General features: G+C 40.6%; 4 protein-coding genes across 5 annotated transcripts; 3 read left to right on the top strand and 1 right to left on the bottom strand.

Moving 5' to 3' along the window:
* The first annotated feature begins 263 nt into the window (after positions 1-263).
* Positions 264-6,876, top strand: slc16a6a (solute carrier family 16 member 6a). The gene is made up of 6 exons (XM_083904309.1): positions 264-408; positions 2,116-2,360; positions 2,645-2,788; positions 2,870-2,998; positions 3,341-4,051; positions 5,820-6,876. The coding sequence occupies exons 2-6, from the start codon at positions 2,123-2,125 to the stop codon at positions 6,128-6,130; spliced, it is 1,533 nt and encodes a 510-aa protein (XP_083760435.1). The 5' UTR covers positions 264-408; positions 2,116-2,122; the 3' UTR covers positions 6,131-6,876.
* Positions 6,877-8,106: 1,230 nt separating this feature from the next.
* Positions 8,107-11,173, top strand: LOC310939367 (uncharacterized protein). The gene is made up of 3 exons (XM_083904102.1): positions 8,107-8,562; positions 9,266-9,371; positions 10,247-11,173. Exons 1-3 carry the CDS (start codon positions 8,546-8,548, stop codon positions 10,508-10,510), a joined length of 387 nt encoding a protein of 128 aa, XP_083760228.1. The 5' UTR covers positions 8,107-8,545; the 3' UTR covers positions 10,511-11,173.
* Positions 11,174-12,810: 1,637 nt separating this feature from the next.
* On the bottom strand, positions 12,811-25,756 carry tepsin (TEPSIN adaptor related protein complex 4 accessory protein). 2 transcript variants are annotated; one of them, XM_083903343.1, is made up of 13 exons: positions 25,661-25,756; positions 25,289-25,361; positions 24,976-25,067; positions 24,782-24,875; positions 24,631-24,698; positions 24,456-24,537; positions 23,645-23,716; positions 23,194-23,385; positions 16,089-16,275; positions 15,863-15,976; positions 15,678-15,756; positions 15,118-15,252; positions 12,811-15,013 (listed from the first exon to the last, which is right to left on the bottom strand). In XM_083903343.1, exons 1-13 carry the CDS (start codon positions 25,697-25,699, stop codon positions 14,480-14,482), a joined length of 1,761 nt encoding a protein of 586 aa, XP_083759469.1. In that variant the 5' UTR covers positions 25,700-25,756; the 3' UTR covers positions 12,811-14,479. The 2 variants fall into 2 exon arrangements, with proteins under 2 accessions (XP_083759469.1, XP_083759470.1); XM_083903344.1 differs by having other exon boundaries at positions 23,194-23,382.
* A 175-nt stretch (positions 25,757-25,931) lies between these two features.
* On the top strand, positions 25,932-27,269 carry ndufaf8 (NADH:ubiquinone oxidoreductase complex assembly factor 8). The gene is made up of 3 exons (XM_083904080.1): positions 25,932-26,179; positions 26,966-27,076; positions 27,165-27,269. Exons 1-3 carry the CDS (start codon positions 26,099-26,101, stop codon positions 27,183-27,185), a joined length of 213 nt encoding a protein of 70 aa, XP_083760206.1. The 5' UTR covers positions 25,932-26,098; the 3' UTR covers positions 27,186-27,269.
* The last annotated feature ends 11 nt before the right edge of the window (positions 27,270-27,280 follow it).

The following is a 27,280-nucleotide window of genomic DNA, read 5'->3' as shown; positions in this document are numbered from 1 at the left end:
ACTATATCTATAGTTTAGTTGTCGTACAAAGTAGTGTTTACCGTCACAACAACAGTGAACCATACAAGCTACAACCAACACAGTCACTAAAGAAGGCTGTCAAACTGCTTTAACCTGACGGTGACGTCACGAGTTGTGTGTGTGTGTGTGTGTGTGTGTGTGCTGCTGGGAGGGGGGGGGAGGGGTGTTTAAAACTAGCTGGAACCAGATCCTTAGATTTAACCCGGTATTCCTCTGGGACAGTAGCCCGTTTCAGACAGAACATGACCGTCGGTTCACTCAGTGTGTGTGTGTGTGTGTGTGTGTGTGTGGGAGCAGCGCGCGACACTACGGGAGGCACCGGGAGCGCGTGTCGGTCTGACCGGAGGAAAACCGAACTAAAGTGACGACTCGCGCACACACACACAGGTGAGACTCAAACACCGGCATTTTTTAAAAAACCGTACCGTGTATCGAACACGCGGTCAGTTCATTCTCATACTTACTGTTAAAAGTTCGTGAGCGGTGTTTTTTTTTTTTTTGAAGTTGCACACCGAGCGCGTGAATCGTCATTGATTGAGGGCATTGCGTCATCTGCACGAGGACGGAACTTATGGCTTCAAAACGTAAACAATACATGCCCCACCTTTATTAGCCAATATTTTATTTTTTATTTTTTTCAATAGTTCATTTTTTTTGTGTACATTTTCCCCCCTAGAAATTAATTTTAATATTATATAAAAATATTAATATTAATAATACTATTAATAATAATACATAAACAAATAAAATAATCCGCCACCGTTTCCGGTTCAAATCGAGTTTGATTTAATCTGCTGCTATGTAATATTTAAAATTCACAACTCTCTATAGATATAAAAAAAAATACTAGTAGATAGTATAGTAGTATAAGTACATGCTGTACTATTATGCTGTTTTATAGATTTTAATTTAATTTCATATTTGAAGGACATTCAACACTTTGGTCAGCTGTTTTTTAAATTATTTTAAACAAGCTTTGTAAGGCAAATAAATGTTGATGTTGTTCACGTGATCATTTGTCTCGTTGACTAGTAACTGATGAATAAAGTGGGAAATGAAAGCCCTTGGTGTAAGATAACCATTCTACCAGTCTACAACACTAGCTGTAACAAATCATATGAATGGACATTTCTACATATACCCTTTACACACATAAATACTGTGCATAACACATATTGCAAATTGTTGAAAACAAATCCTGCAAAGCAGCATTACACCATTATCTCTCTATCTATTTATTTGTCTGTGTTGATTTACTTACCGTTTTTGGCGACAGACAGGGGAGGAATACTGGTAAACACAGGATTCCAGCCTGTCCAAGGTTACACTATACAAAGACAAACAACCATTTTGATTCTATCACTGAAAGTAATTCCAAAGGTTTCTGTTGATGCAGACAGTCACAAAACGTACGGACGGAGAAAACTTGGATTTTCTGGGGTAAATATTTACTCTATAAATTCCAATCCAGGTCAACGTATGTGTATTTATGCAGAGAATGTGTGTGTCAACGGTTTATGTTTAGTCTTTGGTAGTTCCCTGTACGTCACTGGACGTGACGATGACCATGAAATGGACAACTGGTGTTTAGCTTTTATGCCTGTTTTGGGTTAGATTACAAAGTACGCTTCTCAATCCTGTTAGCCATTTATAGTTGTTTGTAAATGTAGTGGTTAAACGTGAGTCAGTTAATTAATTACAGAACTGTAATTGATTCAAATGTGACATCAAAAAATGTCTTAACCTCCCTAACCCTGTCTGAAAGGGTTCAGAGATAAACTGTGATTAAAGTCCTGTAATATTTGACTCCTCAGTTAAGCAGAATCAGGGCTCATCATGGGTTAAAGATGTACTGCTAAAACTACTGATCCTTAAAAAACAACACCAGCAACTTCTAATCTGGCCCAATGAATAAGTGATTAGCCTCGGCCACTGAGGTCGAACCATCTTCAGTTACAGTCCAGACGGTGTTTGTACATTAAACAATGCACGTGGTAACGATGCATATTAGCACCATGTTTGAAAGCGGAACCCTAGCACTGCGTGACCAGTCGTCACGCCGAAGTCACTTAAATTGCTAATCATTTCTTACAGTCGTACTATGGTGCTGTGTGGAGCAAAGGTGCGGCGCTTCTTGGGGCCCAACGTGTACACGGAGGCCCCCGATGGAGGCTGGGGTTGGGTGGTGGCCGTGGCCTTCTTCTTGGTGTCTGTGTTCACGTACGGCACCATCAAGAGTTTCGGCATCTTCCTCCAGGACCTGATCGACGAATTCAACGAGTCGAACAGCCACGTCGCATGGATCGTTTCCATCTGCGTCTTTGTCATGACCTTCTTAGGTGAGTACAGCTAAAAGTCAGATTTTCCTATGGCTTTTTGGGGAAAGGGGCTAGAATTAGCCAGATCAAGGACTTGGGTACCGCTGACCAAGGTACCCAATGTACACAATCCCCATTGGTAATTGGACACTGTAAATTGACGGATCCAGTGGACAGAATTGTGAGGGTTGTGTCTGGAAGGTCATCTGGCAGATCTTCTACTGTGGTGACCCCATTAATCTGAGATGATATAGACTGAAATAACAACGGCGTCGTTGCCTCCGTCTGCTCCCAAATGTCCTCAGCTCCTCTCTCCTCGATGATGACCAACCGCTTTGGCTACCAGCCTGTCGTCATAATTGGGGGTTTGCTCATTTCCTCGGGCACCATCGCCACCAGCTTCACCACCTCCATCAACCAGATGTTCCTCACCTACGGATTAGTTGCAGGTAGTTGAGTCGTTTCCCTTTGTCTCCGTCTCCGAACGTCACATGATACCGTTATTCTTCAACGAGATTTTCTTTCTGCAGGTCTTGGCTACTGCCTGACCTTCCTGCCCACTATCACCATCCTCTCGCAGTACTTCACACGCCGACGCTCCCTGGTCATAGCTGTGGCTTCCACGGGAGAGTCTCTCTCCATGTTCGCCCTGGCACCAGGTGAGTGCAACAGCGCTATTTACAGTATATACGGCGCGTGTAGGGGCATGTAGGTCGAACGTGCAGGGGAGCAATTTAGCACAGGTGCCTCGGGTGAAACAGAACGCTTAGGCTGCATATTTTGTTGGCCTTAAATTATCCTGTCAACAAGTTTAAAGGTTCAGTGTGTCAGAATCAGTGACGTCTAGTTTGGCGTGTCTCGAAACTTGAATGGTGTGATTATAAGACGTTAGAAATTGAATAGAAATACAGGTTTCTGTGGATTTAAAGAGTGTTGGGATCATTTTGGCTCATGATATAAATGCAGTTGTATTCATGAATATTGACTGAATTCCTCCTTAGCCTTCTCCGCTCTGAGGGACCACGTTGGCTGGCGGCACACGATCACAGTGATAGGAGCTTTGCAGAGCATCATCATCATCTGTGGCCTTCTGCTTCGGCCCATCGTCATAATACCCAGCGCGTCCCAAAAGAAACGCGTGAACGGTGGCGACGTAGAGGTTAAAGGACGTGAAACGGAGGCCGCAGACGGAGAGTGTGCAAAGGACGAGGCGAAGGTGTCTGCCAAGAAGCTCCTGGACTTCTCCATCCTCCGAGAGTGCAACTTCATCTTGTACTGCATGTTCGGGCTCTTCGCCACGCTTGGCTTCTTCGCCCCGCCGCTCTACATCATCGAGCTGAGCGTGAGTCGAGGCGTGGGCCGCGACCGCGCCACCTACATGCTCTCCACCATGGCGGTGGCCGAGATCCTGGGCCGCTTCTCCATCGGGTGGATCATGTCGCGCGACAAGCTCCGGACGAGTAAGCTGCACGTTATGCTGGTGTGCGTGATCGCGATGACCGCAGACCTGGTGGGATTTACTCTGGTCAGGGAGTTCTACGGCCTGGCTGTGTGCTGCGCGCTCTACGGCTTCTTCATGGGGACGCTGGCGTGCACGCACATCCCCCTGCTGGCCGAGGACGACGTGGTCGGCATCGAGAGGATGTCCTCAGCTGCTGGGGTCTACGTGTTCATACAAAGCTTTGCCGGCCTGGGTGGACCCCCACTTGGAGGTAAAAATATGATGTTGGTGATGTATGATGTTGCATAAGTGCCATCTTCTGGAATCAGAAAACTCTTACACTACCCAGTCCTTCATATTCTTTCTCATCTCCTCAGTCTCATCATCTCGTCTCCTCACTCTCATCCTTTTCTCACCATCTCATCTCCTCAGTCTCCTCCTCTCATCTCCTCAGTCTCATCCTTTTCTCACCATCTCATCTCCTCAGTCTCATCAACTCATCTCCTCAGTCTCATCATCTCATCTCCTCAGTCTCATCCTTTTCTCACCATCTCATCTCCTCAGTCTCATCAACTCATCTCCTCAGTCTCCTCCTCTCATCTCCTCAGTCTCATCCTTTTCTCACCATCTCATCTCCTCAGTCTCATCCTTTTCTCACCATCTCATCTCCTCAGTCTCATCCTCCTCTCATCTCCTCAGTCTCATCCTCTCATCTCCTCACTCTCATCCTCTCATCTCCTCAAACAACTCACTCTCCTCCTCTCATCTCCTCATTCTCATCCTCTCATCTCCTTAGTCTCATCATCTCATCTCCTCAGTCTCATCCTCCTCTCATCTCCTCAGTCTCATCCTCCTCTCATCTCCTCAGTCTCATCGTCCTCTCATCTCCTCAGTCTCATCCTCTCATCTCCTCAGTCTCATCCTCTCATCTCCTCAAACAACTCACTCTCCTCCTCTCATCTCCTCATTCTCATCCTCTCATCTCCTTAGTCTCATCATCTCATCTCCTCATTCTCCTCCTCTCATCTCCTCATTCTCCTCCTCTCATCTCCTCAGTCTCATCCTCTCATCTCCTCAAACAACTCATTCTCCTCATGTCATCTCCTCAGTCTCATCCTTTTCTCACCATCTCATCTCCTCATTCCCATCCTCTCATCTCCTTAGTCTCATCATTGCATCTCCTCAGTCTCGTCCTCCTCTCATCTCCTCAAACAACTCACTCTCCTCATGTCATCTCCTCAGTCGTATTCCTTTTGTCACCATCTCATCTCCTTAGTCTCATCATGTCATCTGCTCGGTCACCTCAGTCTCATCCTCTTCTCACCATCTCATCTCCTTAGTCTCATCTGTTCAGTCTCGTCTTCCTCAATCACCTCAGTCGCATCCTCTTATCGAGTCTCATCATCTCATCTCCTCAGTCTCATCCTCTTCTCATCCGCTCATCTCCACCAATCTTCAGATCAGCCTGGCTTAAATTTAATCCTAAAACGTACATTTCTTTCCCTCAACTTTTAATTTAGGGCGAGTCAAGTTGCTTCATGTTATTTATCTGTTGTTGTCTTTTTTGTGTCATCTTTTTTAGCTTGTTGTGCCTCTAATGTGAGGCATTTCTTTTATTTGTTACTCTTTTATAGATTTTAATGTTACAGCCCTTTAAAAGGCCTTTATGATTGGATTGGAACAAAGACATCATAGCGAAACTGAACATGTTGAACAGACAAAACTGAAGGAGAGCGTGTGAAACAAGAGGAAGCAGTGATTTCTTACTTGCTGATGGGATATTCCCATCATTTTTTTAACTTCCTGTCAAACGCCAAAGACCTTTGAAAAAACAGAAAATGCGGTACCTTGTTTTGCATTGCTTCATTTCAGTTTCCATAAAACATGAAGAAAGTGTTTCATAACATTTTCTCACAAGTTTCTCGTACTTAAAATGCCAGCTGTCATAAAACACTAAAACAAGAATAACAACCAGAGACATTTACAAGTGTTTGGTTGAGTATTTACCTCGTGCTTGTCCTTCTCGTCTCACCCTGCAGGTGTGCTGGTGGACGTGACCCAGAACTACGGCTCGGCCTTCTACTCGTGTGCGGCCGGCATGGCCGTGAGCGCCGTCTTCCTCGGTTTGGTCAAACCCGCCAAGAAAGGCTTAATCTGCGGGAAGAGGAGCTCGAAAGACAACGCGGGGGTCCTATATCGTCCACAGTTGGACGACGGGTCCAAGGAACAGAGCGGAGAACGTCAACCGGACAAAGCTCCTCAGGGTCCTCGCGATTCTTCTCGAGCAGCGGCCGACTCCGACCGCACGGAAGCCACCGGAGACGAGGAGACAGCACCGAGTTTTGCCTGAGCTGATAACGAATACGATAACGAACGATAAGGGTCGTAAAAAGGTCAAGGCGTAGAAAGCCGTTTAAAAAGGGAAACTGCTGCTGCCAAAGACCAACGTTAAGCCGTTAAGCCTGTGAAGATCTCGTTTTATCGCGGTTAATCTTGAAGAAACGACGACGCCTTACGCACCCGATTGTACCGCACAGTGTTTTTAACAGTCACAACTGTTCAAATGAAAATAAGGGATTCTTAAATTAGCTGATATGACCTCGTTTTAATGGACAGTGGTGACAAATATTGGTGGAATGTATGAAGTTGTTCATCGTTGACCATGACGATGTGCAGCTGGAGGTTTATTCTCTACTTTCCAAAGAGTAAAATGTGTCAATTTTTATATGTTACATGCTGATGGTCAATACTTTTTAACTTTTTATTAATTTAACCTTTTTATTTAAATCAAACAAAGTCCCACAGTTCACGGGAGACCTCGTGTAGCATCAAAAAATAACAATAAAGCGCAGAATACTTTAAACTCAGGAATATTTTGACTAATTGCACTACTGTTTTGATATGAAAGGTCAAACTAATTGTTTTTGTCATAGCAGTGAATCCTCACCTCAGCCGAGCTGCTCACAAACACAAACAAAACATCGGCGGAGGTGTTTGACACGTGTGTGCAAATTAAAGTTGCTGTAATATGTTACAATTGAACTGCAAAAATACGTTGTAATTCATAAACCAACCTCAGAATCCATATACACTGGAATAACTGGAATAAATGTCTAATTGTATTTACTGTTCTGCTGCTGTTGTTGTTGTTTTGTGTTGCACATGCATCATAAGCATGGCGCCCAAGCTAATGTTGTGATATGGTGACAGCACCACCTACTGGTCAAACGAAATACTGAAATTTAACAAGTTAAAAAAAAAAAAAGCCAGATACCAAGTCGAAATTATGAGACAGAAAGTCATAATTATGAGATAAAAAGTCGAAATTATGAGATAAAATGTTTTATTATTTTAAAACAACTTTTTATCTCATTATGATGACTTTATATCTCATAATTATGACTTTTTTTCTCTTAATTTCGACTTTTTATCATAATTATGAGATAGTATCTCATAATTTCGACTTTTTATCTCATAATTATGAAATAGTATCTCATAATTCCGATTTTTTTTCTCTTAATTTCGACTTTTTATCATAATTATGAGATAGTATCTCATAATTTCGACTTTTTATCTCATAATTTCGACTTTTTATCTCTCTATATATATATATATAAATATATATATAAATAAATAAATAAATAAATAAATAAATATATATATATATATATAAATAAATAAATAAATATATATATATATATATATAAATAAATAAATAAATAAATATATATATATAAATAAATAAATATATATATATATATAAATAAATAAATATATATATATATATATATATTTATAAGGTAGCCTCTAAAGGACATACAAAGGAAATCTGGTAACACTGTCAATGTTATATTACTGGTTTCTTAATAATAAAAATCACATTACACTACTCATTACTGCGTAATAATGCAATAAAACAGAACATTTCCCTGCCCAACACTGGATTTTATCCTAGCTTAGTGGCTAATATCTGTAACTGTAGTTTTGACCAGTGTGGATGACGTCACCGCCACTCACAATTAAATGAGTAAAAACTACGTCACATATTATGTCTGTAACGGTCAAACTGAGTGATTAAATATTAAAAAAAAAAAAAAAAAAAAAAAAAAGGTTTGACATGAAGCCATACACATGAATGGCAAAAGTGACGTCATTGTGACTAGTAAAAAAAAACCCTGTAGTTTTGACTAGAGAGAATGACGTCGCAGATATTACCGGTGAATGTCCTGTGTAGTGATTATTAAATGTTAAAACCGCTCGTCATAACCGCAACAAGGCACAGGCAAGAGTTAACGGAATGAGTTGACGGAATACGAAAGCGGAAGAAGTGTCTGTGTTAGCAACAGTGCGGCTAGCAGTTAGCCGCAAGTAGTTAGCTTGACGAGTAGCAGCTAGCAGGCTAGTCTGCTTCTCCCCGGAGAATCGCTGTAGCCGTTAGCCCCGTTAGCCCCGTTAGCCCGGTTAGCTTACAGGCGTCCAGGAGCGTTGTGCGCGCGCGTGTGTAAGTGTGTGTGTGTGTGTGGCGTTGGCACGGGTTAGGGCTGGAGCCGCAGCAACAGTAACCGGGCTCAAGGCGTTTCACTGGGGCCAACTTCCTCCGGGACAACGCTGACGAGATGAGCGCAAGCTGGCCATAAGTGACTTTGTAGTACGATATGGTCGTGGAGCTTTAATACGTTCAAACGGGTTTTGTATCAGGGATTCACAGAAGCGTCAAGCTTTGGCCAAAAAAAAGGGAAAAAGGATATAGGGGAAAAAAAAAAACATGATGACTTTCAACAGGTAAATATTTCTACACATACACATGCAGCGTATTCATTATTACACACACACGTAGTCATTGTAATTCAAAATGGTTGCTTGATCACTGTCCATATAGATATACATAGATCTGTATATGTTGTAAGGTTTAAAGTCTGTGTTTACTCCAGTGAAGTTAATGTTTATCAATGTGTCTTTTCTAACAGGAGACGCTCATGTCACTGCCTCACTGTGTGTGTGTGTGTGTACACATGTTTTTGTTACCTCTTCAGCACATTTTTCTAGCATAAACACCAACCATGTCAGGGCCAGTAGTCCTCATGGAGACCAAAACCTGGTCCCAGTGAGGCAGAACCTGATTTCTGAGGTGTCCTTAGAAGACTAGCTGCACAAACCTGTGTGTGTGTGTGTGTGTGTGTGTAGTTGACTGTGAGGACTCACAGATTTGGATTCAAACCCATCTTTGTGAGGACATTTTGAGGGTTAATACTTGGTTTAAGTGAATGCAATATGTCGGTAAGTGTCCTCACCAAGTGAGCTGTACAGGCCTGTGTGTGTGTGTGTTGCTATTTTTGGCTCCTCTTCATCTCCTCCTCCCTTCCACCTCCCTTCTTCCCTCCCCCCCTGCATCATTTCTGTCACACTCGTCTTTCTCTTTACGTCCTTCATGCTTTAAAAAACACTCTCACACACACACACACACACTCTTGTGTGTTTTGTGCAGGAAGCGACGTTGCAGCTGTGACAGTGAAGAGGTCCAGCAGCTGAGTCCTCAGGCCAAGAGGTTAACGCGGGGTCCCAGTCCACCGGTGTCAGACCTGGACTCAGAGGTGAGACTTTTCTGCCAAGTGTTGTTGTCGCTCTCGTTTTTTCATAGTCGTCTTCAGCAACTTTACCCATCATCACTCATAGCAAGTTTGGTTCGGATCGGAACTTCCGTTGTAAAGTTATAAGAGTTTCCTCGTCTGCGGTGAAAAATCTGAATTTTCGCCAAAACAGTGAATATTTAAAAAATTCCAGATTATTCCGTTCCTCAACTGTGTCCACAGTGACCTCACCAAGTTTAAAAGTGATCGCTCAAAAACCGTAGGACTAGATAGATTTTGTAGCATTGGTGTCAAATTCGCCGAAAACGCCTGTGCTTTTCGCGTTCGATCCAAAATGGCGGCCTTCCTGTAGGATTCACAGGACACTCGTCATCGACTTTTATTTACGGCACAACCTAATGAACGTGTGTACCAAGTTTCGTTCATGTACTTTAAACCCGACAGGATTTATAGTACATGGCGTTGCTTCGCTTAGTCACTTAGTTTCAAGTTAAACAACATTATGTGCTCAAAAAATTAGCTTAGCTACCATTTAAACGTACAAAATTAGCATTTTTTGTGGGGGAATATTACAAAATGACAATGTACTCATTGTAAACGATTGGTTAAGGGAGTGCGAGACATCATTTTCAACCATAAATACAAGATATTTGTAGAGAATGACAGCAAAATAAATGCTGTTTAAGCTTATCGAAGCTTAAGTGCTACAGCTAAAGTATGCTAAGCCACAGTGGCCCCAATAAACTGTAATATTTAGCTTGTATTGGGCCTTAATATTCTCCTTTTTAAAACTAATAATGTAGATTATGTTGATATTTGTGGATATAAATGTTTTATTTAAACTTCAACCGTCACTCTCTCTCTCCGTACGTTTGCAGTCTTCCAGCAGTGACGGCAGCAATGGCGTCAGCAGTCCAGAGAGGGCGGTAGTGGTCACCACCAGGCCGAGCATACGCAGCCAGAGCGAGCGCGTCGCCGAGCGCCGCCCCCGCAGCCCGGAGGACTCCGAGGACTCGGCCGGCTCCGCGCAGCACGGTCTCCATGGCGACAACGGCACCGTCTCCTACATCTGCATCAACAGAGTCCTGAGGGAGGCGCACTTCAGCAGTCTGCAGTCCAGAGGGCGCTGCGGCTCGACATGACTTTGACCCCGCCTCCTCCCTCCCGCCTCCCTCCCGACGCTCGTCCATCAGCGTCGTTTCTCCTCGCACGGCGGCGGCGGCGGGCGGCGAAGGCTGCTCCTTCTGCGACCTCCGGCGAGACAGACGGGAGGTCAGGAGAGCGGGAAGTGGGATGACGCGTGGGGAGGTTTACAGATTTGCGGGCGCCGAGGCTCGTCCCCACCTCGCCGTGTTTAAAGAAAAAACCATTTTGTTGAAACCATAATAAGCACATCGGCCTTTCCACGGCCCAGCCACTGTGGGTGTCTGTGCAGTGTTGATGTGTATGTGTGTGTGTGTTTACGTGAATGTGTGTGTGTGTGTGTGTGTGTGTGTACGCACCCCGTGCACTTTATAAAGAGGCGTCGTTCTCTTTACATGCGTGCGTTGATGTGTGTGGACATTTTCATTGGTGCTAATCATAAGAAACGAGTGCTGAAAGTGCTTTGGAAAAACTCAATAAAGCACTTTATTCACGAACGCCGCGTTATGACGTCATTAACGAACACACTCTAAAGCTGTAGTAGGCAACTTCACGCGATTCCGATTAAGCCTTTCGTCGCCACACGACTCTCTCCTCAAGCACCATTCAACATCCCTGCACTGCACACAGGAAGTGATTTGTTTCATCTCAAAATGCTAGTGCTGGGCACGTTAAAGACATGTGTTAACGTTAACGCCGTTTCCATGACGACTGACCGGGAAAAAAAATGCGTGACTTCAGTCCAGGCGCCGTTTACCAGTTAGCTGCGTTAGCTCCTTTAGCGCCCATACAATCGAACTGGAGTGGTCTGTTTATTCAACGAAAAGAGCAGCGCTACGAACAACCGTGTGTGCCGCTGTTTTTAAAAGTTTAGCGTTACTAATTAGCGAGACTAATTTTAACAATCGGGAGTCACGTAAACATGACGTCACGTGCGCCTTTTCCCGGTCAGTCGTCATGGAAACGTGGCATGCGTTAGCGTTGACGTCATGCCCAGCACTAAAAAATACAAAAACATTGCGCTAGTAAAGCGAGACGGCTGCAAACAGCTTAGAGCTTGACTGAAAACACAAAACTTTCAGAAATTCTGTTCAGTTCTACTGCTTAAAAAAACCTGGTTGAAAAAAATCCTTCTTGTCCCCGCCCGCCCCTGTGCTGCTGCTGTATACACACCAACGCTCCCTCCGTCAGGTCTGATGAAAAATGTCACATTGTTTCAATCAAAACTATCTAAATTCCATAATAACATGAATAAAATGTATTAATTGACCAAACATTGGTTGAAATTATTAGTTTACCAATTGAAAATGATATGTTTTACAGATATGGCTTTAATTAAATTAGTCACGACATACTGCACTAAAACGTGGTTCCTGATGTAGAGAGTTTGGAAACACTGGTCTAACTGATTAATAAGAACACGGTTAATAATTGAGCAGAGAACTCACCGTGAGATGATTCATATCTCAGGTCATGTTCCAAAGCATTTGTTTTGAAAAATGCTGACTGCAACATTTCTCCCAAGAAAAGATAAGTTATTATTAGTAATATTAACAGGAGCTGTACATGGTTAACACTTACCTTGGCACAGGGCTGGTGTGGTCAGCGATGCTCGTCTTCTTCATACTTTGGTCGTAACGACCAGTTGCTGGTCAATTACCTCAGACTTCTAACGTCAAACGAGGCATTTTCCAACCTCACTCTCTATAAACACTCAATGCTACTTTCAAAAACTCACTTAAATCACCTTTCTACCTTGTTACGATGCTCTATTTCAGGGTTTTTTTCCTCAATCCTGGTGCCTGGACACACCCACTCCATGATGTTTCCTTGCTCCAGCACACCTGATTCAAATAAATGGGTCGTTATCAGGTTTTCAACAGTGCTGAATCAGGCGTGTTGGAAACAGGGAAACGGCAACAACACGATTAGGTGTACCTAATAAAGTGGTCTGTAGTCTGGTTTAGGGATGGGCACGAATAGTTGATTAAAAAGATAAAATTTGACCTAATACGTGAAAATATCATCAGAAAATAAAATACAAAATAAAATTGTAAAATATCTGTTACCACCAGGTGGCAGCAGCATCGCACACATCTATTTACAAAAGTGATGACATTTAAGAGGTTTGCTTCAAGAAAATGTTATGAAACCTCATACTTGAAATAACCCACGGTGACACAGTGAAGGTAGATTCGTTTTATTTACCGATATTTGTGACCGTTGAGTCACTTTTTTTTTCGTTATGATTCAAATCACACACGTGCACTCTCAACGACAAACACGTTCGGTCAGGTCAGTCAACACTCGATTGGCAAAAACCTAATAAATTATTTGTAAACTTAAAACATTTACACGGACACGGTTATAGCTTAGTACCCCAAAAATAATAAAATAAAACAAATCAAATATGGAAGACGTCGAGTCTCTTTCTGTAGGTTTTCATAACAACTGTAGTGCAAATTACAACTCGTGTAAAAGTTGTTGCCTAAATAAAATCCTGAGATAAAAGCAACCGTCGGTTAAAACCTTTAATTCAAGACGAGCTCGTTTCACGGCAGCCATTTTGTGTCCTCGGCCATCATTCATTTGATTTTTTTTACTATTTATTCTTCTACTCTGTGAGCTGACAAAATGGCTGCTGTGCATCGAGGCCCTAAGCATAATCTTCTGCATAAAGCAATGATTACCAAACACTGGGTCGGGACCCACAGATGGGTCGCGGGAGATTTATTGCGTCCCACAAACAATTTTTTTTTCCAGTTAAGATTAATGTGTGTTTGTTTAAAAATAACATAACATGTAAGTTTTATCGTCTCTTGGAAACAATTAGTTTGCCAACTTTAGACAGTTATGTCTGCATATTAATCGCTACGTTATATATATATATTGTGATAAAAGTGGGCGCCCAGGTAGAAAGTTTGGGAAACAGTGGCTTAAAAAGGGACCAGTGTGCTGGATTTGGGAGGATTTACTGGAAGAAACGCAATAAAAGGACCATTTATTATTGTATTTTTGTTAGTATTTAAGATTAATCCGAAGAAAAAAGCAGAAACCGACCGCGTTAGCTAGCATGCTAACCCATCCAGCGCAGCTTTCATTTATTTGGACGTGTGTGTGTGTCTAAGCACACTTTACCTAGCTTAAAACGAGCCCTTCGTACCTACACATGCCAACAGTCGTAAAATAAAACTCCAGCCTCTGGGGAAAGTCTTTAGCATTTTTACGCTAACTCAAGGCTGCCGCAGGCTTTCTACATACAGAGTGAAATTACGTGAAATCCTACACACTGGTAGTTTAAGTCGAACTTCCACTGAGACGCCACACGGATGCGAACTCGGGAAATAATCTGCAGAATCTGGTGTTTATAGAGCTCCGTTAGCTGACGTCACGCAAAACACTCGCAGAACCAGAGCGACGATATGTCGGCAGGAATCCATTTATAGACAGAATATATCAGGATGTACTTGGTTTTTAAGAGTCAGACATACTTAGGGCTGCAACTAATGATTAATTTCATAATCTGTTGATTCTTTAGTTCCAGATTAATCAAGTTCTCGTTTGCTCTGTAAAATTGCGACGATGTGATCTCAAATGTCCCGTTTCCAGTTTAAATAATTTCTTTGTTCTACGGAAGCAAAGAAACGTGGAAATCGTCACATTTAAGAAGCTGAAAAAATCAGAGTAACCTAGTCGATGATTAATTTAATAATTGATAAATATTCCATTCATTGTTGCAGCCTTAGATTCTGCGATATATTCTCTGTATCTCCATGGCTTTAAAGTGCAGGGTGAGCTTTTCCTGCCAACACGGCGGCGTAAACAAACCGACGTCCGGAGCTCTATACGTTTTTTTCCTAACTATTTAACGGAATTTCTAAAAATAATAAATAAATATGTGTATATATAGTGTATTTGACGACATCATTGTTTTTTTTTTTTGATGGTGAATCCGTTCCAAATGTTGGTCAAAACTGGAGAAAGGAGAAGGCAGATACTGGCTGGCTGTGAATAGACGCAGCTGAATGGTTTTTCTCGCTGCTTTTTTTCCCGGCGGCGTCGGTCGCGCCGTCACAATGAAGCGCGTCCGTATTCTGCCGTAAGTCATCGTCCGACGTGGCTTCGCTGTCCGTGTCCGACGGCGGCGGCGGCGGCGGTCGCCCCCTGGTCACCAGCTCCATGCCGCTGAACAGAGACAGCGGCGAGGAAAACCCTCCGTTTCTCATCATCGTCGATGGCTCTGGATCTTCATCCGCAGTCCTGACTGGAGAAAGTTCCACCGCGTCGTCGCCGTCGTCCGCCACAGTCGGACAGGAAGTGAAGGACGGCCGACGTGGCAGCGGGGCGTGTGACTCGTCGTGATGGTCGAGGTCCGATTGAGTCGATAATGACGACGAGGTTGGAGGCTGATCGGTCGGCGCCGGGTGGCTCGCGCTTGCCGCTTCCTGCCTGGCTGTGTTTGAAGATCCGCCCCCAACCAGAGCTTCAAACTGCAGCAGCATCTGAAAAAAATTATGATGCGTTTTCAAATCAAAAAATCGCAGTTTGAAAACGACGCAAATCGAAAAATTGAGAAAAAAAAAACACTTTCTCTCCGTCTCGTTACCTTCTTGGCTTTGTTGGCCACAGGTCCCGTATGTCCTTCGCTCAGCTGACGCAGCCTCTTCTGAGAGACTCCAAACATCTGCTCCAGGGCGAGGAGGTCGGACGTCATGAGGCAGGCGACGGCACACAGCGCCCTCTGCGGGAGTGGAGGGAAAAATAACACGTACGTGTGAAGAACGAAACGTGAACGCGTCGTCTACGATGCACTCGGTGTTACATTTCTATATTTAAAAAAGTAGCGTTTTAACGGCGTCAACATATTAACGCATGAAGCGTTTTACATGTTATGTCATGTTAACGTGACTCACGATTGTTAAAATGAGTCTCTAAAGTAACGCTTTACTTTAAGAACAGAGGCACACATACGCAGTACACGGGTACGCTGGTTATTCCAGGTCGACTGTAGGTGCGCTAACGGCGCTAAAGGAGCTAACGCAGCTAACGGACCTAACTGGTAAATGGTGCCTGAACTCCAGTGCCGTGTCATGCGTTAGTGTGCGTTAACCGCCGATAACACACGAACGTGCCCAGCAGTAGTTTTTAGTGATTTTCTCTCGTTACCATCTTAACGGTGTTGGACGGATCTTGAAGTTTGCTCGACAGCAGCTCCACGACAACCTCACAGTTCAGAGTCGAACACCTGCCGGGAAACAACAAAAAGAGAGATTTTAAAAAAGACAAACGCTGAAAAACTTGAGTTCGTCAGGTTCTTCACAGGTTTCACGTTTGATTTTAGATGAACTGACTCTTTAATTAAGTGCTGATTCTCTTCTCTGGACAGGAAAACTCTGGAGCCTTCAGTCAGTCTACTGATGAGCGCCATCTCCTGGCCACAGTCCCCTAACTGCAACGCTTCCACCCTGGAAGAAAAAGAAAATAAATGTGGATGAGAACAAAATCCGTTATTCTTGCCTTTTAATACAAAGTGCGATGTTTTTGCATGTGTTTTATCGTTTAAAAGTGGCAAAAGACCGTTCTGATAGGTCGCCGCTGCTCTCTCTGCTGGCCCCCGATTGGCTGCCAGTGCCGGCCGACTTGCTGCCCGCAGACGTCCTGCTGTTGGCCGCTATATCCTGAGAGGAGTTGTGGGAGGAGCTGTTGCCACTGTCCGTCTCCTCCCAGCCGCCTCCCACCTGCCCTGGACTCCACTGCGTCACTGCTGTCAGGGAATGAGACGCGACCGTTTAGTAGTTCACTGATAACACTTGAAAAATGTCTTCAATTTGTTGCAATCTGCCGTCTCACCACTAGATCAACCACGAGACCAAAGTAATTTCCTGAATTTCAAAAATTCATTAAAAATATTCCTTAAGAGGTTTGCAAATATTAATTTTCAACGGATCCTTGTTCAGGGCGATGCCGACTATTATGATGGTAAATTTCAAGTCATTCTGAGATACTTTTTGTTTTTGAGACTAAACTCAGCTCACTGTCAAAGTGCATCAGGGCAAATGGATCATTTCATGATTTTCAAAAATTCATTAAAATTATCCCTTAAGATGTTTACAAATATTTTCAACGGATCCTTGTTCAGGGCGATGCCGACTATTACGATGTTAAATTTAAAGTCATTCCGAGATACTTTTGTTTTTTTTGAAGAAACTCAGCTCATTGTCAAAGTGCATCAGGGCAAATGGATCATTTCCTGAATTTCAAAAATTCATCAAAATTATTCCTTAAGAGGTTTGCAAATATTTTCAACAGATCCTTGTTCAGGGCGATGCCGACTATTATGAAGGTGAATTTCAAGTCATTCCGAGATACTTTTTGTTTTTGAGAAGAAACTCAGCTCACTGTCAAAGTGCATCAGGGCAAATGGATCATTTCATGATTTTCAAAAATTCGTTAAAATTATTCCTTAAGACTTTTACAAATATTTTCAACAGATCCTTGTTCAGGGTGACGCCGACTATTATGACGGTGAATTGCAAGTCATTCCGAGATAGTTTTTGTTTTTGAGAAGAAACTCAGCTCATTGTCAAAGTGCATCAGGGCAAATGGATCATTTCATGATTTTCAAAAATTCATTAAAATTATTCCTTAAGAGGTTTGCAAATATTTTCAACGGATCCTTGTTCAGGGCGATGCCGACTATTATGATGGTAAATTTCAAGTCATTCCGAGATACTTTTTATATTTTTGAAGAAAGTCAGCTCACTGTCAAAGTTTATCAGAGCAAATGGATCATTTCCTGATTTTCAAAAATTCATATAAATTATTCCTTAAGAGATTTTCAAATATTTTCAACTGATCCTCGTTCAGGGCGATGCCGACTATTATGATGGCAAATTTCAAGTCATTCCGAGATACTTTTTGTTTTTTTGAAGAAAGTCAGCTCACTGTCAAAGTGCATCAGAGCAAATGGATCATTTTCTGATTTTCAAAAATTCATATAAATTATTCCTTAAGAGATTTTCAAATATTTTCAACTGATCCTTGTTCAGGGCGATGCCGACTATTATGACGGTGAATTTCAAGTCATTCCGAGATACTTTTTGTTTTTGAGAAGAAAGTCAGCTCACTGTCAAAGTGCATCAGGGCAAATGCATCATTTCCTGAATTTCAAAAAAATTCATATAAATTATTCCTTAAGAGATTTTCAAATATTTTCAACAGATCCTTGTTCAGGGTGACGCCGACTATTATGATGGTAAATTTCAAGTCATTCCGAGATACTTTTTATATTTTTGAAGAAACTCAGCTCACTGTCAAAGTGCATCAGGACAAATGGATCATTTCATGATTTTAAAAAATTCATTAAAATTATCCCTTAAGAGATTTTCAAATATTTTCAACTGATCCTTGTTCAGGGCGAAGCCGACTATTATGACGGTGAATTTCAAGTCATTCCGAGATACTTTTTGTTTTTGAGAAGAAAGTCAGCTCACTGTCAAAGTGCATCAGGGCAAATGCATCATTTCCTGAATTTCAAAAAAATTCATTAAAATTATTCCTAAAGAGGTTTGCAAATATTTTCAACAGATCCTTGTTCAGGGTGACGCCGAGTATTATGACGGTGAATTTCAAGTCATTCCGAGATACTTTTTGTTTTTGAGAAGAAACTCAGCTCATTGTCAAAGTGCATCAGGGCAAATGGATCATTTCATGAATTTCAAAAAAATTCATTAAAATTATTCCTTAAGAGGTTTGCAAATATTTTCAACTGATCCTTGTTCAGGGCGATGCCGACTATTATGATGGTAAATTTTAAGTCATTCCGAGATACTTTTTATATTTTTGAAGAAAGTCAGCTCACTGTCAAAGTGCATCAGAGCAAATGGATCATTTCCTGATTTTCAAAAATCCATATAAATTATTCCTTAAGAGATTTTCAAATATTTTCAACTGATCCTCGTTCAGGGCGATGCCGACTATTATGATGGCAAATTTCAAGTCATTCCGAGATACTTTTTGTTTTTTTGAAGAAAGTCAGCTCACTGTCAAAGTGCATCAGGACAAATGGATCATTTCATGATTTTAAAAAATTCATTAAAATTATCCCTTAAGAGGTTTGCAAATATTTTCAACAGATCCTTGTTCAGGGTGACGCCGACTATTATGATGGTGAATTTCAAGTCATTCCGAGATACTTTTTGTTTTTGAGAAGAAACTCAGCTCATTGTCAAAGTGCATCAGGGCAAATGGATCATTTCATGAATTTCAAAAATTCATATAAATTATTCCTTAAGAGATTTTCAAATATTTTCAACTGATCCTCGTTCAGGGTGACGCCGACTATTATGATGGCAAATTTCAAGTCATTCCGAGATACTTTTTGTTTTTTTGAAGAAAGTCAGCTCACTGTCAAAGTGCATCAGGGCAAATGGATCATTTTCTGATTTTCAAAAATTCATATAAATTATTCCTTAAGAGATTTTCAAATATTTTCAACTGATCCTTGTTCAGGGCGATGCCGACTATTATGACGGTGAATTTCAAGTCATTCCGAGATACTTTTTGTTTTTGAGAAGAAAGTCAGCTCATTGTCAAAGTGCATCAGAGCAAATGCATCATTTCCTGAATTTCAAAAAAATTCATATAAATTATTCCTTAAGAGGTTTGCAAATATTTTCAACAGATCCTTGTTCAGGGTGACGCCGACTATTATGATGGTAAATTTCAAGTCATTCCGAGATACTTTTTATATTTTTGAAGAAACTCAGCTCACTGTCAAAGTGCATCAGGACAAATGGATCATTTCATGATTTTAAAAAATTCATTAAAATTATCCCTTAAGAGGTTTGCAAATATTTTCAATGGATCCTTGTTCAGGGTGACGCCGACTATTATGATGGTGAATTTCAAGTCATTCCGAGATACTTTTAATTTTTTTGAAGAAAGTCAGCTCACTGTCAAAGTGCATCAGAGCAAATGGATCATTTTCTGATTTTCAAAAATTCATATAAATTATTCCTTAAGAGATTTTCAAATATTTTCAACTGATCCTTGTTCAGGGCGATGCCGACTATTATGACGGTGAATTTCAAGTCATTCCGAGATACTTTTTGTTTTTGAGAAGAAAGTCAGCTCACTGTCAAAGTGCATCAGGGCAAATGCATCATTTCCTGAATTTCAAAAAAATTCATATAAATTATTCCTTAAGAGGTTTGCAAATATTTTCAACAGATCCTTGTTCAGGGTGACGCCGACTATTATGATGGTAAATTTCAAGTCATTCCGAGATACTTTTTATATTTTTGAAGAAACTCAGCTCACTGTCAAAGTGCATCAGGACAAATGGATCATTTCATGATTTTAAAAAATTCATTAAAATTATCCCTTAAGAGATTTTCAAATATTTTCAACTGATCCTTGTTCAGGGCGATGCCGACTATTATGATGGCAAATTTCAAGTCATTCCGAGATACTTTTTGTTTTTTTGAAGAAACTCAGCTCACTGTCAAAGTGAATCAGGGCAAATGCATCATTTCCTGAATTTCAAAAAAATTCATTAAAATTATTCCTTAAGAGGTTTGCAAATATTTTCAACAGATCCTTGTTCAGGGTGACGCCGAGTATTATGACGGTGAATTTCAAGTCATTCCGAGATACTTTTTGTTTTTGAGAAGAAACTCAGCTCACTGTCAAAGTGCATCAGGGCAAATGCATCATTTCCTGAATTTCAAAAAAATTCATTAAAATTATTCCTAAAGAGGTTTGCAAATATTTTCAACAGATCCTTATTCAGGGTGACGCCGAGTATTATGACGGTGAATTTCAAGTCATTCCGAGATACTTTTTGTTTTTTTGAAGAAAGTCAGCTCATTGTCAAAGTGCATCAGGGCAAATGGATCATTTCATGAATTTCAAAAAAATTCATTAAAATTATTCCTAAAGAGGTTTGCAAATATTTTCAACAGATCCTTGTTCAGGGCGATGCCGACTATTATGATGGTAAATTTTAAGTCATTCCGAGATACTTTTTATTTTTTTGAAGAAAGTCAGCTCATTGTCAAAGTGCATCAGAGCAAATGGATCATTTCCTGAATTTCAAAAAAATTCATTAAAATTATTCCTAAAGAGGTTTGCAAATATTTTCAACAGATCCTTGTTCAGGGCGATGCCGACTATTATGATGGTAAATTTTAAGTCATTCCGAGATACTTTTTGTTTTTGAGAAGAAACTCAGCTCATTGTCAAAGTGCATCAGGGCAAATGGATCATTTCATGAATTTCAAAAAAATTCATTAAAATTATTCCTTAAGAGGTTTGCAAATATTTTCAACTGATCCTTGTTCAGGGCGATGCCGACTATTATGATGGTAAATTTTAAGTCATTCCGAGATACTTTTTATTTTTTTGAAGAAAGTCAGCTCATTGTCAAAGTGCATCAGAGCAAATGGATCATTTCCTGAATTTCAAAAATTCATTAAAATTATTCCTTAAGAGGATTGCAAATATTTTCAACGGATCCTTGTTCAGGGCGATGCCGACTATTATGATGGTAAATTTCAAGTCATTCCGAGATACTTTTTATATTTTTGAAGAAAGTCAGCTCACTGTCAAAGTGCATCAGAGCAAATGCATCATTTCCTGATTTTCAAAAATCCATATAAATTATTCCTTAAGAGATTTTCAAATATTTTCAACTGATCCTCGTTCAGGGCGATGCCGACTATTATGATGGCAAATTTCAAGTCATTCCGAGATACTTTTTGTTTTTTTGAAGAAAGTCAGCTCACTGTCAAAGTGCATCAGGACAAATGGATCATTTCATGATTTTCAAAAATTCATTAAAATTATCCCTTAAGAGGTTTGCAAATATTTTCAATGGATCCTTGTTCAGGGTGACGCCGACTATTATGATGGTGAATTTCAAGTCATTCCGAGATACTTTTAATTTTTTTGAAGAAAGTCAGCTCACTGTCAAAGTGCATCAGAGCAAATGGATCATTTTCTGATTTTCAAAAATTCATATAAATTATTCCTTAAGAGATTTTCAAATATTTTCAACTGATCCTTGTTCAGGGTGATGCCGACTATTATGACGGTGAATTTCAAGTCATTCCGAGATACTTTTTGTTTTTGAGAAGAAAGTCAGCTCACTGTCAAAGTGCATCAGGGCAAATGCATCATTTCCTGAATTTCAAAAAAAATCATTAAAATTATTCCTAAAGAGGTTTGCAAATATTTTCAACAGATCCTTGTTCAGGGTGACGCCGAGTATTATGACGGTGAATTTCAAGTCATTCCGAGATACTTTTTGTTTTTGAGAAGAAACTCAGCTCATTGTCAAAGTGCATCAGGGCAAATGGATCATTTCATGAATTTCAAAAAAATTCATTAAAATTATTCCTTAAGAGGTTTGCAAATATTTTCAACTGATCCTTGTTCAGGGCGATGCCGACTATTATGATGGTGAATTTTAAGTCATTCCGAGATACTTTTTATTTTTTTGAAGAAAGTCAGCTCACTGTCAAAGTGCATCAGGGCAAATGGATCATTTTCTGATTTTCAAAAATTCCTATAAATTATTCCTTAAGAGATTTTCAAATATTTTCAACTGATCCTTGTTCAGGGCGATGCAGACTATTATGACGGTAAATTTCAAGTCATTCCGAGATACTTTTTGTTTTTGAGAAGAAAGTCAGCTCACTGTCAAAGTGCATCAGAGCAAATGGATCATTTCCTGATTTTCAAAAATTCATATAAATTATTCCTTAAGATATTTTCAAATATTTTCAACTGATCCTCGTTCAGGGCGATGCCGACTATTATGATGGCAAATTTCAAGTCATTCCGAGATACTTTTTGTTTTTTTGAAGAAAGTCAGCTCACTGTCAAAGTGCATCAGAGCAAATGGATCATTTTCTGATTTTCAAAAATTCATATAAATTATTCCTTAAGAGATTTTCAAATATTTTCAACTGATCCTTGTTCAGGGCGATGCCGACTATTATGATGGTAAATTTTAAGTCATTCCGAGATACTTTTTATTTTTTTGAAGAAAGTCAGCTCACTGTCAAAGTGCATCAGGGCAAATGGATCATTTTCTGATTTTCAAAAATTCCTATAAATTATTCCTTAAGAGATTTTCAAATATTTTCAACTGATCCTTGTTCAGGGCGATGCCGACTATTATGATGGCAAATTTCAAGTCATTCCGAGATACTTTTTGTTTTTTTGAAGAAACTCAGCTCACTGTCAAAGTGCATCAGGGCAAATGGATCATTTCATGATTTTAAAAAATTCATTAAAATTATCCCTTAAGAGGTTTACAAATATTTTCAACGGATCCTTGTTTAGGACGATGCCGACTATTATGACAGTGAATTTAAAGTCATTCCGAGATACTTTTGTTTTTTTTTGAAGAAAGTCAGCTCACTGTCAAAGTGCATCAGGGCAAATGGATTATTTCCTGATTTTCAAAAATTCATTAAAATTATTCCTTAAGAGATTTGCAAATATTTTCAACTGATCCTTGTTCAGGGCGATGCCGACTATTATGATGGTAAATTTCAGACAAAAAAAGTGAGTGCAGGACTTGCAATCTACAGTCTGGCCTTTAGATGTCACTATTTCTTCCACACTGGACCTTTTAAATGAAGCGATATCATATACGTATATAGAGTCTGACCTTTTGGTCTGCGAGCAGGCATGTTGTAGGCACACGCCGGCACGGCGACCTCGATGGGAGCGGGCGGAGCCATCACGGCCCTGTAGTGGTTGTCGTGGAGACGGATGCCCTGGTGCTCGGTCGGCGGGAGCACGGCACTGGCCACGACCTCTGCGGCTTTCTGGATCTTGTCCAACAGGGAGTCGGCGCCTGCTGGGGGACACGGGTGAAGATGAGGTGGATTTTTGGTCATTTGTGTGTGTTTATTTGTATTTAACGGCCCCTTTAAGGACATTTTGGGAGACCAAAAACCTGGTTCTAATGAGGTAGAAACTAATTTCGAAGGAACTGTTTAAGTTTGGGGCTAGGGTTTTAACTGTGGTTAGGTCATGGTTAAGGTTCTAAGACTTTGTTGAGGCTGTGTGTGTGTGTGTGTGTGTGTGTGTGTGTGTGTGATGCGGACACGACTCACCTGTCACCTGTTTCCCTGGACTGTATCCAAACCCCTGCATTCCTGACCTGCGGGAAGTTGCTGAGCCCATACCTGTAGAGAGAAAAAACACAAAAGATCCACTGTATCAAAAACACAAAGACCTAGTAATGTACACAGTCCTTAAAGGCAATGTGTGCATATATATATATATATATATAAAGGCACTCATGCACGTCCAGTATTTGGTCATTACACGGTAACTGAGACGTAAGCGAGGTTTCAATATCCTCCCATGTTAGATCATGGGAGGATGAATCTCTTTGGTATTTAATGAGCGGACACACCTGTACGCCGTCCTGTGCCCGACCAAGCGTCCTCGCTCGCATTATTACAACGACAAAAAAACTAAGCTAAATTCAACCTGGACAGAGGCTGAGCAGATGTGTCTTTATTAAGAAGAAGTGGAAACACCTGTGAGATCGTACTCTGCATTAGAGCAGGACCAGGTGTGCTCAAAAAATCTTACAATACGACATTATTCTGGGTTTTCTAAAATAGCGCGAAAAATAAGACAATGAAAAAGGACTATACTTACAGTTACGGTAATTACGACACTATTTTAATAGATAAATAAAAGGTATTTTGCATTTTACCACACCTGGGCGTTAACGATTATTCGATCATGAATCAATTACTAATTGAATTATCCACTATTTTGATTTTTTTTTTTTTTTTTTTTTTAAAGAATTAAAACAATTGATTGTGATTTTCCAGCTTCTTTAATGTGAATATTTTCTGCTTTTGTCTTTAATCAATGAATACTCATGCGATTGTGTTTGTTTTTGCTCACCCATTGACGGAGGAGCGAGGTTGAGCGGAGCGTTGACACTTTTGGTGGAAATGGAATCAGTGAAAAGCAGCCTGGCCACTTCCTGCAAACAGACAAATTAAGAGGGTTCTTTCATGCTGTCAGAGATAAAAGTATGATGATGATGATGGTGATGATGATGGAACACGTGTGTCACCTGTGCTGTGTTCCTCACTTTCTGGTACAAGGCCGTGCCGTGAATGGGATCAGGAGGGCCGCTATAAACTGGGAGAAGAAAAATAAAAACAAAGTGAGCGCGTCCACGTCAGAGAGAGACGCGACGTTAAGTGAAAGCACTCGTGTCTGACCTGACGCCTGCTGGATGAAGGTGGAGTTCCTCCGGAGCTCAGTGAGGAAGTGGTTTGATCCATGGCCGCAGAGATGGACAAAGATCTTCAGCACCTGCAGGAAACAGGAGACGGGAGGGGGAAAGACGTTTGAATTATACAGGTCAAAGCTTTTATTTTGAAGGTTCAGGAAATAAATACACCCTAGGTGTCACCTTGAGTTTGACGTGACAGGATTCCACCTGCAACCTCTCCAAAAGGTACTCCAGCAGACACTGGCCACAACCTGAAGACTCATGGGAGATTTCTAGTTTGGGCGCGTTAATGATAATCACAACAGGATGAATCAAGATGCCAGATTATAATCAATACAAATTAGTTAGATTAGAACTGGCAAAGTCTCATCAATATGGGTAAATACATCTTTAATAACTGTTGCCATAACAATATTTTAGACAATATTTCACAGAATTTCACAATAAAAGTTCACAGTATATCACCACTATAACAGCGGCTGTCAAAGGATACTTCCAATCTCCTGGAAGAGGTAGCCAGGACAGGGGTTTTCATCATCTGCTGTAGCTTTCATCAGAGTGGGCACCTTCATAAAATATTCACATTTAAGAAGCTAAACTTATAAGTTGTTTCAATGTTATAAGAAAAACACACACAAAGCGATTAATCGACTAATAATTGCAGTCCTACATGACACCAGTGTTGTATAGATTTGCCTCTGTCACATATATCACTACTGTAAACATGTTAGCTAGCATGGCTAACAGCTAGCTCAGGATAGCAACAACTTCACACACATTTTAAATAACGCTACGTGGAGCGCGACGCGTTCAGTTCACTCGTCTCGTCTTTATCTCATCGGCACCGACTGTGAACAACATTTACCTTCTGAAGAAAAGCTAATCGCTCCATAAACGTTGCCATGATTTAGCATTTCTCCTCCTGCTCCTGCTAGCATCTTCCACCTTAGCTACGAGGCGCAGGCGGGGCTTGAAGTGACAGCTAGCCAATCACGGCAAACGCAAGGAGCAACCCTGAGATCCATTGGTGTTCCGGTGACGCCCACGTTTACAGTTTGATTGACAGACGAACGAGCGAATCAGATTGACTCTTCCTTGATGACGCGGTCAACAACATGGCGGCGTCCGCTGTTAGTATGACTGTTTCACCTCCTTGTTGATGATATGTATTTTTCTACGTTTCTGTTAGATTTGACACACTTTGAAGTCACGTAGCTTGAAGACATAACGGCTTCCTTCCTGCCGGAGGGTTTTCGTGGACAGGCCGAGGTGACTTTACTTCAGTGGCCGCCCGAGCAGAGCCATGTCTGGGTCAAACGTGTGGACTCGCACCCGCGAGAAACTGAGACTTTTCCCCGAAATCTTTGCTCAGTGTGGGCCAGAGGTGAGCAACGACACGTTGAACTGAATAAAAATCACTGTCGTTTATTTATATTCACTACAGTTTCCTGCTTTTGCCATAAAACATGTTAGATGTTAACTCAGAAGAAAAACACTAACTGTATTTAATTGTACTTATTCAATTCTTTTTATAGTATAAACATTTTTTATTATATATATATATATATATATATATATATATATATATATATATATATATATATATATATATATATATATATATATATATATGTATATGTATATAGTATAATCTATATCATAACATAACACCTAAAAACATACCTGTGTAAATGACACTATTTGATATAATTTTCAAATTTAAATGCATACACAAACATACATACAGTGTTGTATGTTGCAGGAAATGCGTATAATAATTTATATTTATAAAAAAAATGTTTTATGCGTAAATATCAATAAACTCTACATGAATAAAATGGACTTGATCCAGCATGTGCAAGTGCCTAAAACCTGTATTCTCTTTCATGGCCACCAGGGGGCAGCTTATCCAGTAGGAACATACTTCGTTTATTTATAATGTCAGTAAATATTTTGTCTAAACCACGAGTTTCAGGTCTCTTAAAATACGAGGCAATGTCCATTTTTTAAATGTTATGATCCTATTGAGCTATAGAGTCAGATTGGTTATGCTGAGGGGTGTGGCCACAGTATGATTGACAGCGTTCTCATCCAAATACTAGTCTGTTCTTGTTTTAATAAAGAAAATGGTGCTGAACAAACACCAAAACAGTTTTAAATATCATTTCAGGCAGCAGCGTACGGGAAGTGTGTGTCGGCCACGACAACAGGCGGACAGGAGTTAAAGAAAGACCTGTGTGCTAAGGAATTTGAAGCTCTGAAGACGTGCTTTACGAACGCAGTGAGTGGCAAAACGATATGAATAAACTGTATACGTTTTCCAGTTTTCAGGGTTATAATCTCTTTTTTTTTTTTTTATTTCTTCACAGGCCAAAAAAAGAGCCAAATAAATGAAGAGAATCCAAGTTGAAAACATTGTTGAAACTGTTTTTGTAATATATGTGAATAAAAATGCCCGTTTTTCTTAGACAAACAACAAATGGCT

This window comes from Microchirus variegatus (assembly GCF_963457635.1).
Source record: "Microchirus variegatus genome assembly, chromosome: 17".
Lineage (NCBI taxonomy): Eukaryota > Metazoa > Chordata > Actinopteri > Pleuronectiformes > Soleidae > Microchirus > Microchirus variegatus.
Note: the sequence above shows the minus strand (reverse complement) of the source record. Positions and strands in the feature narration are given on the sequence as shown.

Bases quoted from the DNA above. Each gene is read 5' to 3' on its own strand.
- tepsin (XM_083903343.1), bottom strand. From the start codon at position 25,699: ATGGCAACGTTTATGGAGCGATTAGCTTTTCTTCAGAAG. The intron at 23,386-23,644 runs GTGAGTCGTGTC...CGTGTCCCCCAG, and splicing joins TCCAGGGAAACAGGTGACAG to CAGGCGCCGACTCCCTGTTG. The intron at 15,757-15,862 runs GTCAGTTCATCT...GTTTCCCGGCAG, and splicing joins AATCAGCACTTAATTAAAGA to GTGTTCGACTCTGAACTGTG.
- ndufaf8 (XM_083904080.1), top strand. From the start codon at position 26,099: ATGTCTGGGTCAAACGTGTGGACTCGCACCCGCGAGAAACTGAGACTT. The intron at 26,180-26,965 runs GTGAGCAACGAC...ATATCATTTCAG, and splicing joins TTGCTCAGTGTGGGCCAGAG to GCAGCAGCGTACGGGAAGTG. The intron at 27,077-27,164 runs GTGAGTGGCAAA...ATTTCTTCACAG, and splicing joins AGACGTGCTTTACGAACGCA to GCCAAAAAAAGAGCCAAATA.
- slc16a6a (XM_083904309.1), top strand. From the start codon at position 2,123: ATGGTGCTGTGTGGAGCAAAGGTGCGGCGCTTCTTGGGGCCCAACGTG. The intron at 2,361-2,644 runs GTGAGTACAGCT...AAATGTCCTCAG, and splicing joins CTTTGTCATGACCTTCTTAG to CTCCTCTCTCCTCGATGATG. The intron at 4,052-5,819 runs GTAAAAATATGA...CTCACCCTGCAG, and splicing joins GGGTGGACCCCCACTTGGAG to GTGTGCTGGTGGACGTGACC.
- LOC310939367 (XM_083904102.1), top strand. The intron at 9,372-10,246 runs GTGAGACTTTTC...GTACGTTTGCAG, and splicing joins TGTCAGACCTGGACTCAGAG to TCTTCCAGCAGTGACGGCAG.